The following is a 15231-nucleotide window of genomic DNA, read 5'->3' on the forward strand; positions in this document are numbered from 1 at the left end:
TTAATTGTACATCCCCCTTGCCACAAGAGGTCCTTGATTAAACAGTCACACACATTCCAAATTTGCTGTGGACAGAAACACACATCCGACCAAATGCATGAACTCAGCCTGGGGGGCAGGTAACGAAAATAGAATACACAAGGGCATGTGGTGACAAAATGACATCATAAAGTTACAGTACTGTGATTAAGCAGAGCAGAGAATATGTGAGCAGTGCACACCATGTTAATATATGATAGAATTACACAGCCACACACATTTTTTGTTTTTATTGACACAGAATACGGTGCATACAATGTAACATATTAACATTGTTTAGGATAATATGAAATATTATGGGGGTGATTTATGAAATATGAATAAAAGACAAGGGATAAAGTAAAGCACTACTAGCATACGGTGTAAGATATAACGTAATATGCATATGGTATGAAATATACTAATAATATATGCAAGCCCCATGGCGAGGTGTATTTTCCAGTCCACAGCGAGAATATGTTAGGGAGGTGAGGTGAGTGAAAAAGCATTCACACATCACTTAAGTTTTCTCTGTTGTCATTCTCCGGTCCACTCTTAGCTGCTCGCTTAAAGCCATCGAGGCGGCCATCGCTGCTCGCCAGTGGAAGAAAGCCGTCCACATCCTGGAGTTGCAGGAAGATTCATCAGCAGTGAAATACTACGTGAAGATAGCTCAGTACTACGCCTCCATGCAGGACTATGAGGTGAGAGAGGAGGAACGAGGCGGGAGGTGCTTCTGTGGTACTTTTGCGGTTGGGTGACTCGTTTCGCTCCCTGAACTCAACAGCTGTCAGTGAGTTAGAGGCCGCCAGAGGGAGGAAGGAGGCAGTGACATTTTTCCATCAGCATGTCATTTCTGCTAATCGCCCTGGAATACATACGGTCACCCAGGACAAGCACACGCATACACACACAAACACCACTTCGCACACATTCCGAGCATAAAGACAGAGCTCTGTATCAGCTTTAGCTCGGTCTCCATGGAGCAGTGTGGGCTGTGTCTGCTCAAGGGGCCTTGGCAATAATGACAAGTCGGATCGTTAAAGCAGTAGCCAAAAGTACAGCTTAAAAGAAGAGGAGAAATCTGGTATGAATACAAAGAAAAGAGAAAAGGAAGAGACATGACGATGATGATGATGATGATGATCGTGCTTTGCTCATGCTGATGAGCTCAGCTGAGCCAAACAGCCTCCACAGACTGTCAGCCTCTGAAAATAGCCGGCCATTTCAGTGTGTTTGCTCAATGGGCACATTCACGGAAAGTAATTAAGATAACAGGCTCTTTGCTTTCCAACTTGCAGAAGTTGCTGGAAAGTATAATTCAGTGCAAACTAAAACAATGGAGGAACCTCGAACCTGTGATGTCATTGCAGAAATTATCTCAAAAGAAAACAATAGCTTAACGTGTTTATAATTGCCAAGGCCAAACGTACATTTGCTTCTGTTAGAAAAAGGTTCCATGGAAGATACCTCTTTCCTTTACGTGGCGATTTTTCCACTTTCCTTTCATTGCCCAAACTTTCTTGAATTTAACCATTAACGCAGTAAAGATTGTTCCTCCTAAATTAGCTTCATATGTTATTTGCAGGAATGAAATTCTAATTTATTAAATATACAGTGGATGTGTCAGAAGGCTAAACTTTTTTGTAAAATGAATGTAAAATATGCCATTTTAAATTTTCGATCTTAAGATATTCAGACCGTATTCATTGTTTTCTCACTGCATTTTGTGTTTTTTTGTGTGTGTTTGTGGCATGCAGGTGGCAGAGCAACTGTTTGTGAAGGGAGGTCACCTCAAGGATGCTATAGACATGTACACCACAGCCGGACGCTGGGAAGAGGCTCACAAGGTCAGTATGGGTGAAATCAAAGTATTAAAAGGTATGAGTATTCAGTTGAAAACAAGGTATTATATTCAACATGTTCCTGTTTAGAAAACACTTCAATATGTGTATATATATATATATATATATATACACATAAATGTATGCATTTTGTTGCAGTTGGCAGTGGAGTGTATGACAGAGGATGAGGTCATGGCTCTGTACATCAGCAGAGCTCAGGAACTGGAGAGAGATGGGAAATTCAAGGAGGCCGAGAGGTAAATGGAGACTTATTTATAGTAATTGATTCAATCACCGGCCCCCCGGAGCATGACAATGGAGTGAAGCAAAATAAGGTCACCATGTTTTTGCAGTAATTACAGAAAGAAAAATAAGGAAAACAGTGTTTAGCGATGGATAGGTGGAAGTTTCAGACCCTCAGTCGAACTGACTGGTTATTATGTCCTGACTGAAGTATTTTGTGTTTGCAGGTTATTTGCTACAGTGAAGCAGCCTGACCTCGCCATAACCATGTACAAGAAGAACCGGATGTTTGACGATGTCATTCGCCTGGTGGCCAAACATCACCCTGACCTGCTCACAGAGACCCGCGTGCACCTGGCCAAGGTACACTATTTTAATCTGATGGAGTTTCACCTCAAGTCGTGACGCCATTGAAGCTGAGGAGAATTTCGGGAATCACGTATCACACATCTCAACTAAAATTTTGGGGGCTTTAGACTGCGGTTATAGGTGTCAATTTCCTCACATTCTTTGACATTTCAAAGTCATACATGTCTCAAGAATTATAACTTTTTTTATTTTGCTTTCTCTCCTCTACCTCATCAGTAATGAGCCACAGACCCACGGTTGTCATTGTCAGTGGTAGAAGAACAGTTTATTCTTTCGTATCATTAGGCTCTCGTAGGCTCCACTTTTGCAAACTTTTTTTTACCCCTTTCTATTTATTTCGAAATGGCTGACAAATCCAATTACCATTTGAGTATTGCCCTGCAGTGCTTTACATTATTCTAATAATTAGAAATTTCTATAACTAAAAACTCTGCTCTGAATTCAAAACAAGGACCTTGTGAATCCAAACTTGTATGTACACATTCAGACAACACACATGTCTTATTTCATAACCTTAAGCAGTGGTGGGAGAAGTACTCAAATACGTTACTGAAAGTTACTAGGAGGAGCTTTAAAATGTAATGCTGATGCCTGTATGCCACCCACAGAAGCAAACAAGACCATCAGCAACAATATGGCTATTTATATGTTGTTGTTCTTGATGTAGTTGTTCTTGTCTCTTACAACCAGCAGGATGTAATTGTTCTGCTTGGTGACTTTGATGTACTTTGTCACATTCCACTACTCACAGTTTAGTTGTATCAAGATACGCTCTGAGACCTCTGAGCATTTATTTATCAGATTAGTGCCTTCAGATGTATCTGCGTTTTTCTGTATTTACATAAACAATGGTGGTGTTTCCTGCTATGTTCTGTCGATGTGTATGGTATAAATGTATTTTGTAGGAGTTGGAGGCTGAATCCAGGTTCTCGGAGGCAGAGTACCACTTCATAGAGGCTGAAGAGTGGAAAGCTGCCATCCACATGTACAGAGTCAACGATATGTGGGAGGAAGCATACAGGGTAGCTATTTGTTTTGTTGCCTTGATAGCCTTTCGTCGCAATGTTGAGTTTTGTACTGAAAATGTTTGAACTCTAATTGAATGTAATTTTAAAGCCTACAACTTTGTTCCAAACAACTAATGTTTACAATAGCATTAGTTTGTCCATTGCTGTCCCTCTGTATCCAGGCAAGAGACCAGTAAATAAAAAACTAAGCTGGTAGGTTAGGGTGGACACATAATTACACATCTGTGACTTAAAATATGCTTTATCCAACCTTTTGATTTAGGTTAAAAGTGGTTTCAAAGGAGTTTGCGAAATGTATAGACACAAACTAAGTGGTTTCAACTTTGACAGAGGAGGCAATGAGACACCAAGCATAGATCTAACAACAAATGCTGTTCTCCATACAAATGCTTGGAAGATCCTGTAATCACGTAAAATTCTTACTGGCTTCAATGAAGAAAAATAGAACCTTTTATTATTTCTAAATTATACCAATATTTGTAACAAATGTATTATCACCGCTAAAGTAAAGAGTCTGAATTGTACCTAACATGCTTTCCTGTGCGGCTCTCAATTTTAATACAGAAGTTATAATTGCTTACAGAAACACAATAAACACTTTAAATGTTCTTTAAGCTGCCTATAACTCTCTCCTCTTTATCCGATAGGAGGCCTTAAGTAAATAGAGACCATTGTCGTTTACGAGCGCCGTCAGTCTTTATTGCTGCTGCGTTCAGGAGAACAGGGCAACTTTACAGCTTCTGTCAAATGCTTTTCACTGGGATTATCTGCGGTGAGGGAGTTAGGGACTCCTACAATATATATAATTACCCATATATTTGTGTGTGTGTCAGGTGGCTAAGGGCCATGGAGGGGCTGGAGCCCAGAAGCAGGTGGCCTACCTATGGGCTCGCAGCTTGGGCGGAGAGGCGGCCGTCAAGCTGCTTAACAAGTTCGGCCTCCTGGAATACGCCATTGAGTTCGCTTCAAATAACTTGTGAGCTGCACCACGACACATGGACACAACATGTTATTATCTGAGAAATCTCATTACTTTAAGATACCTTATATTTTAAGAAAGTTATACATTTATAAATACCTTTTTCTTTCATGACATTTGTTGGAATGGGCTTGTTTACCTTTGTGTATATTTTTTTTGTTTTTTTTTGTTTTGTTTTACGGTCATGATGTAGTATGTAACCTCTCCAAACGATTTGCTTACTAAACCTTTTCGAGTCATGTTAGTCACTGATTCCCTAAAAAGAACCTGGGATCAATGCAGTAAGTCACGAAGGCATTGTAGCGAATATCTGAGGCAGAATGTGTTTTGTCTGCTCTACTAACTACTTTTCCCGTGGTTGTAAGGTGGAACCTGACTTTATTTCTTGCTCTTTATTTGCCCCCCAGCTCATTTGACTTTGCCTTTGATTTGGCTCGCCTTTCGAACAAGGAAAAGATTCCTGAGATCCATTTGAAACACGCCATATTCCTGGAAGATGAGGTAAATCATTCCTAGAGCTGCTGCGTGCTATTCCTTGGTGAACATTAGCATTATCTGTGGGTTTATTTGAACTCTCACCTCCACACACCACACTTTCTTTACCAATTAATTCCAGCTGCAAAACTGGCTAGTTGCTGCAATTGAAGTCTATTTATGTAACCTGAAGGGAAATCCATTTTATTTCATTCCTTGAGGGGGGGGGGAATTATGATGTTCAAGAGACCCCACCACTTAAAACCGATTGTATACCTGTTTGGAGTGATTTTGTTGTGGTTATTACTTACCTCGGTGTGATTTTGTGTTCCTTCCTGGTCATCTCTTTTACACACTTAAAGTCCCTTGGGACGTGCTGGGTTGGCATCTTCTGTAATTCATCTATGATTCTGTTCATTCTAGCTGCACTTTTATATGACAGCCGGCTCCATACATACATACATACATTTTCATAACATCTTAAAAAACTAAAAATGTCCAGTATACATCTTTTGTCTTCAGGCCTGTAAATTTGACCATTACACTGATAATCATTGCAAATTTATATGAGAAAAAGACTACATGTCGAGAATAGTAAGTTGTGCTTACCTCTGATATTTATGATCATCTTAAAGGGAAAGTTTCCGGAGGCCGAGGTTGAGTTCATCAAAGCAGGAAAACCCAAAGAAGCCGTGCTCATGTGAGTTAATGTATGTCTGTGTTACTGTCAGCTCAAGCACTACTTCAAACAACTTTTGTGAGCGCGTGTTTATGTGCGAACTGCTCCAGGTACATCCACAACAAGGACTGGGCCAGTGCGCAGCGGGTGGCGGAGGGCCACGATCCAGACACTGTTCCTGAGATCCTGGTCAGCCAAGCCAAGTTCTGCTTTGAACAGAAAGACTTCCTGAAGGCTGAAGCCTTCCTGCTCCGAGCCCAGAGACCCGAACTCGCTGTTAAATATTACAAGGTAGCTGTGAGAGCCAAACTGGCATTGGAAGTAATGGTCTATATATATAAACCATTACCAAACCACCGTTTTCTTCTTTATCATAGACTTTGACCCTTCCAGCTTTGGGCAGATTTATTTCTATTGAATCCCTATTTGATGTTGGTTCATCAGGATGCAGACTTGTGGAGTGATGCTATGCGGATTTGTAAGGAGTATCTCCCAAACAAGCTCTCCATGCTCCAAGAGGAGTACGAGGAGGAGACCTCCAAGAAGGGAATCCGGTGAGATTGACACCCAAAAGTATAAGAAATTGATGGGCCTCAAATGTTGACATTTTGTTCCTCGTAGTTGAGGGGGTCCGAAACATTAAGAAATACAATTGATCAAAGAGTTATTAGCCTCAGCTGATATCAAAATCCTTGTCAACCTTGTTTAGAAGTACTTATGATTATAGATGACAGGTTTAGGATTACAGACATTACACTCGTTCAAGAGATAGCATGCGTCTTCTTTGACCTTTCATGTTGTTATGTTACGAAGAAACCTCTGAAAAGTCAGGGTGGAAACCGCAAGGCTCCCACCATCCACAGCGCAATGTATGCACAAAGAGTCAGTTTGATGCTTTATTGAAACGCAGCTCATGTATTTTCCCACATTGGGAGGAATAGCTCGTTAGCCGGCGGACCGGCAGCATGCAGCTCTTCTCCTCCTCCCGTCGCTTTAATGACTTGTGGGAGCAAACATCAAAAGTTACCAATGGAAACGAGTGGGGAGGAGAGGGTTAAAGTGAGAGCACACTGAATTATTGCTGCAGAGTTTACAGCTCAGGCTCCAGATAAGTACAAGGCTTCATAGCCTCTACAAAGCATGGCTGAATTGTAGTTTGAAGCCTTTTTTTAAAGATGAGTAATGAAAGTAGGGCCATGGAGAAGAGCGAGATGATGACAAAAGGAACAAGGGGGGGAGTAGATATCCTTCCTAATTCAAAGGGGGCACTGTGGATATGATTTATGTGAGTGTGCTCTCTCTGTCTGTTGAATTACAAATATTCTGCTTTATAGCCAAAGTGTGAGCGCTAAAAGAGCCTGTTTCTTCAGGAGATACATAAATACCTGATAAGGAAAATGATCAGAGATGAAAGATGACAGAATGATTGATCAGAGAGGTATCGAATGTTGAACCTTTCACGTTGAAATAATCCTGCTACCCAACACAATTTTTTACATTTTAGTTTAGCTTCGTTTTTTAGTTTTACCGATCATCATCAACTTCTTTCTTTCCTCAGTTCTTCTTAATTTGTTTTGAGGTGCAATGATGGAAAAAAAAGGATCTGTTTTGCTGTAGACAGTCAAATGCATTGTTACATGGTCAAAAGATATCCGATTCCTTCTTTTAGGAGAACAAAGTCCAATTAAGTTGCAATCGAAGGTGCGTTTTCGGGTAGGCTTCGATAGAAGATTTTATGCTTTTTGGAGGGCGGGTTGAAAAGTGACAGAATCGTCATAGGCTTGATCACTTTGTTTGTACCTGATTCTGGGATGTATGTTGCATATCGGCCAATATATATGTGGGTGTTTGTTTGTGGGCTCAGAGGAGTGGGGCGCCTGCTGGAACAGGCCAAGGAGTGGGAGCAGTCAGGTGAACACTCCCGGGCCGTGGAGTGTTACCTGAAGGTGAAGGACGACTCCAACGCTGCCCTGATGGAGAAGTGCTTGATGAAGGTAAAAGATCCACGACGCATGAATTGAGCTCCTTTTACTGCCACGTAAGGCTGAGCCTTAATCATCAAATGCTTTGATAGTCGATTAATCAGAACGGGGTTCCAACCCTGGGGGACGAGGTCAATCTGAGGGGTCCGTTAATAACTATGCTCTGGATCCACCTGTGATTGTTTGATGCTGTATCTATTCATATTGTTAACTGCACATCTTTGGATGCAATCTGAAAATAGGAAATTATTTTTATTATTAATTCAATACAAAAGAAAATATTGAAAACTAACATTTTAAATTCTTACACCTCAATATTAAAATTGCAACGGCACTTCCATACTCATAGAAAAGAGTAAAACTAATAACTCTTACTTTAAAGAGGGATTTTTGACAATTATTTTAAGTAAATGACCCAGAACCTGTACTCTTTCTGATGTGTGCAATCAAATTATTTATGTGTTTATGTATAATTTACAACTGTATGGCTACGTCTAATCTGAAATCTAGCTTTAATTATTACAGTTTTGTTTATTTCACCAATCGGGTGCTTTCACACAACATTGTAGAGGATGGATGACAGAACAGATGCATTATGGCAGCCGACATGATGGTGGGAGAAGGGAAAAAGGTCACCGCGTCACCAACATCAATAGATTCCCCAGTTATTGATCAGACGGCTATGCAGATATTGAAAAGAAGGTCACATGGTCTCACAGATCAATAGTTGTTTTGAATTTCTCCTCGTGGAATATTATTATTTATTAACCAGGGTGAGAAAAAGGAAGAAAGGGTTGGTTATTGCTTGTTCTTGAATTGTTGTTTGAGGGTTAGGGTCAGCACAATCAATATGTGGCTTCCTGTGGAAAGGCTGAATGAACACATTCATTTCAATCCAGTTACTTGAATGTTGTTCAACAAACACAAATTACCAACATTCTACAGTTGCGGCCTTTCTAATTTGTTCCTGTTTTTCATTATTTTGAAATTAAAATGTTGTTTTTTTTGTCCGTGTCCAGGCTGCAGAGCTGTCCATCAAGTTCCTCAGCGGAGATCGAGCAGTGGAGGTGATCCGGTTGGTCGGACCACAGCTCACAAAGCTGGAGAAGTACAATGCCGTGAGTGAACTCCCGAGCACGCCATTTATTGCTCGTATGAGCCGGGTTCAGCTTTTGGGGTTTTTAATTTTCCCAATTTCTCTCCTATTGTGTTGTTTTTGTGTTCAAGGCTGCTGAGCTTTACCTGAACATGAACCTCATCAAAGAGGCGATTGACGTTTTCATTGAGGGCCAGGAGTGGAACAAAGCCAAGCGAGTGGCCAAGGAGCTGGAGCCCAGGTCTAAAGACACAGACACATGCAGTACCAACCAAATACATTAACACCTCAACAGTAGTATCTACATGTCCTCGATATTTACCTCGATACTCTTTTGGTGACTGCATTGGATCGCTATAGCCACCAGGAAACAAAAGTGCAATTCCTCTCCCTGTTTTGGTTCACAGTTGACGCACTTGTCTTGACGTCATTCTTTTGTAGCTACTACATTGTGCAATGATTAGGGAAAGCAAGAAACGCATGTATTGCCACTTTAAAAACAAGCTCTCAGTTTATGTCTACACAAACACATGTAGATAGCATGTTTCTTTAAAAGCAAGTTTTTGTGCATATTTTCAATGTGATACATGATCCTGACTTTGATGGGAATTGTCTCCAGCTGGGAATAACTGGAGTTCTGCTCTTATGTCTGCTCTATTTCTTGTTTCTGGGATCTCGTTGGCAGGTATGAGGACTATGTGGACCACAAATACAAAGAGCACCTTAAGAACCAAGGCAAAGTGGACTCTGTACGTACGACTACACACTCACATACGGGATCCAACGAGCATGATTTTGTTGAGCATATGCCTCCATACTAACGCATTGTAAAAAAAAAAGATCCACCATCAGCGAAATACGAGACATCCCTTACTCGCTCATCATATTGAATTTTTGAATCTTTCACCAATTTAGATCTAGTTTGTTGTGTGTGTTTTACTGAGATTTACATAATTTCTGGTTGTACAACAAGTCAGTATTTGGAGCATACGTGTAAGCTGTAAAGTTGACATTGTACTTGTGCGAACATAGCAAGTTGCGAAATATTGCTTGAATATTTTAACGTGTGTGTGTTGATTTTGATGCCGGTGTGTCTCATAGCTGGTGGGCGTGGATGTCATGGCAGCTTTGGACATGTATGCAGAGAGAGGCCAGTGGGAGAAATGTCTGGAGACGGCCTCTAAACAGGTACTGAATGCACAACCCGACTCTCAAAGCTCTAAGATGCTGCAATGCTCACCCGAACCAAACCTTTCATTCAGAGTTAAACATGACGTAAAGTTGTCCCTTACACACAAATAACACCATAGTTCTTATTGTTCCTCTTCATCATCACCACCCCTGTTGTGTTTTGCCAGAACTTTAAGATCCTCCATAAGTACGTCGCTCTGTACGCCTCACACCTCATCAAGGTGGAAGACGCTCCGAAGGCTCTGCAGCTCTACGTCCAGCACGGAGCGCCACCCAACCCCCAGGTACGGGGAACACGCACTTCAATGAACGTCACCTCTTAAAACGTTAACGGGTTGCCTTTCGTATTTAGATTTGTATTCTTTCTTTTTTTTATCCTGCTCCTAGAACTTTAATATCTACAAGCGACTGTTCCTGGACCTGATTAACCTCCCCGACACTGACGGACCGGAGTCTTACCGAATGTGGGCCGACCTTCGCGATTTCCTGCTCCAGCTGGTAAATGACATCAGGAGAATGGCTCTCGTACAAATTACGCAAAGCGAATTTCCTAATATTCCTCAACTTATTTTCTGTGGTGTACGTGTTTTGTTTGTATTTGTGTGTGTGTGTGTTTTTGTGTGTGTCTGTGTGTGATTTCAGTGTGAGAACATGTCCCGGTCGGCAGAGGCCAACTCTCCAGCTCACGAAGACTTTGAGCAGATGCTGCTGATCGCAAACTATTACGCCACGCGATCTGCCACCAAAGGAGTCGCTCAGCTGGTACGCCAAACACAGGAACACGGAGACGATCCAAATGTTTTATTAGACAAAACATGTTGGGTCTGAATTAGAGCTTTTCCCCCTATTATTATTTTCTTGTGTCTTTTGTCCTGTGCATGTTCAGTAACAGTGAGGACCGGTGCATCTACAAGACAACTTTATGATATTGGCAGTCTTTATGAACCAAAAACATAACATTCCAAAATGTTCTATTGTTTTCCCGAAGAACCTCTGAGAGATGCTTTGTCTTTGATAAACCCGAGCTTCTCTCTTCCTGCAGGTCAGTCTTGCAGCCAAGCTGTCCGTGTCTCTGCTGCGTCACACTGAGCTCGTTCCTGCAGACAAAGCGTTCTACGAGGCCGGCCTGGCCTGCAGGGTGAGTCCACCCAGCAAAGAGGAACAGTTGTTCTTCCACTTCGGGGTACAGTCTGTGTAAATGCTCCTTTCAGTTCAGTTTGTCGTTGCTGTCTGAGTATTGAAATTATTATTTTATCATTTACCTTTACTCCACTCCATAACGTATGCCACTACGTTACATCTGGCAGCTTCCCTTAGTAGTTTATCTGCAGCAGTGAAGTGAAACATACACATGAATGCAGCAGTATTATAAATCCAGAAACATAAACTGTAACACGAAAACACTGACACCTAGATTCTGTTCATGATACTCTTCACTATTTAAGGTTTTTAATGCAGGAATTTTACTCGTAGTGGAGTACTTTACGTAAAGGATCGTAAAAACTTTTTCTACTGTTGCTGAAATGAAAGAACCCCCTCTGCTACAATCTTATACTCTCAAAAACAAATGGTGGTATTGATTGATTCAGCTAATTTGCTAAAAAATACTCCCAAACTTCCCGTCACAAAATTGCTTCATATGTACATCACCCGAGTCATCGGTTTTGAAAACCCAGGAATAACATGGAATGCGTTCTGCCTCATCATTGAATTTCTGTCAGGATAGTTCAAATCTTTATATGCCAATAAACATTTCTTCTAGACAATCCCCGTTCCTCTGACTGATACATAATCCTGTGTCCTGAATCAACATAAAGTAACTTTTTCTTTGTAACCTGGCAGGCTGTTGGCTGGGAGAACATGGCCTTTATCTTCTTCAATCACTTCCTGGATCTGTGTGATGTGAGTAAACCATCGCAGCTCAACTGGAGGACAAATGCTTCCCATCGTTATTCGGTCTGTGTGCTGATTGGGACGATTTCTGCCTCCAGGCGGTTGACGAGGGGACACTGGACGCACTGGACCACTCGGACTTCCTGGACACTGACATTCCCTTCGAGGTTCCAGTTCCCACCAAACTCTGCGTCACTGTAAGGCACCCGTCCACCAAGCACAGGCTGTGACATCACACTGGACATACTGGTCGGACTGACAATTTTATTTGTAAATATGACGTTGTAGGGCAGCCATAAATGATGGAGGAGGCTGTTTTATTATTAGTGGAAGAAATTACCCGTTAAAAGAGTCATCTTCAAGTGCTGGAAAATGCTAAAGTTAAAGAAATCTGGGCTCTGACAACTACATTCCTTGCGTTTAATAATCATATTTCATAAACTTACCATTATAGGGAATGTTTATCAATTTTTGCTAATTTGTATCATAAATGGGGTTTTTTCACCTCACAAGTCGGGCTGGTGCGTTCAAAGCCACTTTGCCCGAGATGCATTTTTACTTAGCCCTATACAAATTGTTTTATTTAACAGCTGTTATCAAATTACACACCAACGTTTTTCAGTAAATAGAACGGTTTCTATGCAAGTGATTTGCTGCCGGATTGTTCGGGTACACCAACAACATTTTACAGGCACTCAACGCGTCCTTTTAATTATCATTTATTCGCCTTCCTCTCAAACGAGCAGCAAAACTGCTCAATACAGTAGTTTGAGTCTTTGCCCACATCCTCTAACGCTACCCTCCTGTTCCCAGAATCATTTAAACACTACTTTTCTTCAGCTTATATTCTTTGTCTTCACTAGCTGCCATCGCTTCAACTTTCAACAGAGAGGACTTACTCTTTAGCTACTTCAATCATCAGCTTCTAAAGAAAATGTGTGTGTGTGTGTGTGTGTGTGTTGCAGGACACGCAGCGGGAGCAGATCCGTGACTGGGTGCTGATGGTGTCCATGGACAATCGGTTGGAGCAGGTTCTGCCGCGTGACGAGAGGAACTCGTACGAGGCCTCGCTGGTGGCCGCCAACACCGGTCTCCGCTCTCTGCCATGTGTCCTCACCGGTAACACACACACACACACGCAGGCGGACACACACAGGCACACGTGTACACACCAACACTCACTCATCACATCTTATGATGTCAAAAATGAAATACTGGCAAAGTTAATTTCCCGATGTTTTGATGTCCGATTCGACATTTGAAGAACATTGCTCTGATGTATATTCAGTTTAGTCCGTCAATCTGCACCGTTCCTTCCTTTCAGGCTACCCGGTGCTGAGAGATAAGATCGAGTTCTCTTCTGTGGGGAAAGTAGCCGTCAAGAAAGACTGGAATAAATTTCTTGTGGCCACAAAGGTGAGATACAGCCAAAGGTGTGTTATTAATAGAGATGTAAGGGTTTTTGGTTAGACTAAAGCAATGGGAAGTTGTCCCTTTGGATCTTGGATAACTATGGTTCATAAAATTAGTGACAAATGTCCTCAAACAACCAAAAAATGGAGATGGTTCCAAGAGAGCTCCAGCTCAACCAACGTCGACAGTAAAGCCGACATTTACATTAACACGACAATAATCATATTATATTATATATGGTAGTATCATAGTCACATGGGCCCCTTTTCTACTTTTTTCTATTTTACTTTACCTGATGTCTCACCGACTAAACTCCTTTCACTGAGTTTCATCATCTCCATCAACATGAGTGATTATGTGTGAGTCGACCAATCTGTATCTGTACCTCACATCATACGATGGCAGTGGCGGCGTGCGTTTAATCAGTTTTGTCATTTTTGTCTATCTTTTATTTTCAGACTACTCACAGTTCAGAGTGTCAGGACGTCCTGAAGTTCATCAGCCACTGGTGTGGCGGCCTGCCGGCCTCAGGGTTCTCCTTCAGTTGATACACACAAACACACACATACAGACACACATAAAAGGCTATTTCTCCACCAGCTAAATATATATTTATTAAACTTTATGTCAATTTGGCAGTCAAAATGCTGTTTCAAAAAATTGTTGGTACTTCCAGGCATTTAGTCTCCTGGAAAATATCTTAATACTCTGGTTTTATTGAGAATTTTAGTTACATGTGAAGCAACTAAATCTATAAAAATAAAACACAGAAGACATATGTGTGAAGCACGATGTGTGCTCCCACTTATGATGAGCCCACACACAATAGATGAAATCTTCCTCTCGTCATAAAGTAGATCCCTTTACACTTTATCTTCTGTGGATCTCAACTTCAAGTACATTCCATTTTTGTAAACAAACAAACACGGCGCATTTGTCAAGGACTATTTTCAACGTGGATAGATCAACATTTTCTGGGTAACTCCAAAGGTTCCTTACGGATTTGAAAAAAAGAAATGTTTCTAGCAGATGTTTATGACACTTTGATATTTTTGACTTGTACTCAACAGATATGAGTGACTGTTCAATGTCGGAAATTATCCGGTATATATGAAAATGCCTTTATTGTCTTTGATATGGAATGTATTTTATTAACTAAGAAAAATAAAAGTTAGTTTTCAAGCATTTTAACAGTGCAGATTTTAATGCCATTTTTTACATTTTGTCTCGTTTACCTACTCATTTTTTGAGGTTTTCTCAGATGCTAACAGAGATGTTTGTAGAAAGAAACTTAAAGCTGCAATCTCAAAGATATCCACTTATTTTCTTTGCCGACACCTCTGGCGATAGATGGTATTGCAGGTGTGGTTTCCAATCTAATTTCCCAGAGAGCACAGGTGTTTATAATTCTACAAACGTCACATTCAGTCCCCTTTGTGTATGTTCATTATATATATATATAATTATTATTTCATTCTCCCAGCTGGGACTGATATTTTAAGACTAGTTTTAAAGATAAAATTGTAAAATTACAAATAGTTTCCTGAAATACTATTCCCTGCACTCACAGTATTTATTGTGTTTAATCATCTCTACTATTGATGGAAAAACTGTAAGCTCAGTTATGACATACACAAAAAGTTATATTTTAACGTAATTTATTTCTTATTACGTAAAATATAAACATCTTTTGTTTCACTTATCCCTCAGGACAACATCATTCGGTGACAGCTAACTATTGTGAGCTAAACACCAGCATGATGGCGTTTACCAGATATTTTACTGGTATGTTCACCATGTAATGAACTTAAGGTCTTCACTGGTTTATGGAGATTACAAATACATTTTAAAGATAACCTAGAAAAAAACGTTTCAAGGCATTTTACAGATGTCTTAATGTGGAAAAAAATAGAACAAAGAAAAATAAAGATTCAGGCTCAAATTGACTTTAATGTTTATTAGTACAAATTCAATGATGTGTATATACAGAAGTCTACAGAAATCACAAACAATTGAAACATT

General features: G+C 40.6%; 1 protein-coding gene across 1 annotated transcript in view; it reads left to right on the forward strand.

Moving 5' to 3' along the window:
* The window catches only part of ift172 (intraflagellar transport 172), a 30164-nt gene extending 15744 nt beyond the window's left edge, over nucleotides 1–14420 (forward strand). The window contains exons 25-48 of the mRNA XM_037449626.2: nucleotides 578–722; nucleotides 1779–1868; nucleotides 2022–2119; nucleotides 2333–2468; nucleotides 3380–3496; nucleotides 4336–4478; nucleotides 4889–4982; nucleotides 5591–5655; nucleotides 5745–5925; nucleotides 6079–6188; nucleotides 7499–7628; nucleotides 8636–8734; nucleotides 8844–8953; nucleotides 9398–9461; nucleotides 9814–9900; nucleotides 10071–10187; nucleotides 10291–10401; nucleotides 10546–10665; nucleotides 10946–11041; nucleotides 11746–11805; nucleotides 11895–11993; nucleotides 12762–12915; nucleotides 13121–13212; nucleotides 13668–14420. Of these exons, the coding sequence (XP_037305523.2) occupies nucleotides 578–722; nucleotides 1779–1868; nucleotides 2022–2119; nucleotides 2333–2468; nucleotides 3380–3496; nucleotides 4336–4478; nucleotides 4889–4982; nucleotides 5591–5655; nucleotides 5745–5925; nucleotides 6079–6188; nucleotides 7499–7628; nucleotides 8636–8734; nucleotides 8844–8953; nucleotides 9398–9461; nucleotides 9814–9900; nucleotides 10071–10187; nucleotides 10291–10401; nucleotides 10546–10665; nucleotides 10946–11041; nucleotides 11746–11805; nucleotides 11895–11993; nucleotides 12762–12915; nucleotides 13121–13212; nucleotides 13668–13757 (2608 nt within the window). The 3' untranslated portion in view covers nucleotides 13758–14420. The remainder of the gene's footprint in view (nucleotides 1–577; nucleotides 723–1778; nucleotides 1869–2021; nucleotides 2120–2332; nucleotides 2469–3379; nucleotides 3497–4335; nucleotides 4479–4888; nucleotides 4983–5590; nucleotides 5656–5744; nucleotides 5926–6078; nucleotides 6189–7498; nucleotides 7629–8635; nucleotides 8735–8843; nucleotides 8954–9397; nucleotides 9462–9813; nucleotides 9901–10070; nucleotides 10188–10290; nucleotides 10402–10545; nucleotides 10666–10945; nucleotides 11042–11745; nucleotides 11806–11894; nucleotides 11994–12761; nucleotides 12916–13120; nucleotides 13213–13667) is intronic.
* The last annotated feature ends 811 nt before the right edge of the window (nucleotides 14421–15231 follow it).

This window comes from Pungitius pungitius, chromosome 20, assembly GCF_949316345.1.
Source record: "Pungitius pungitius chromosome 20, fPunPun2.1, whole genome shotgun sequence".
Classification (NCBI taxonomy): domain Eukaryota; kingdom Metazoa; phylum Chordata; class Actinopteri; order Perciformes; family Gasterosteidae; genus Pungitius; species Pungitius pungitius.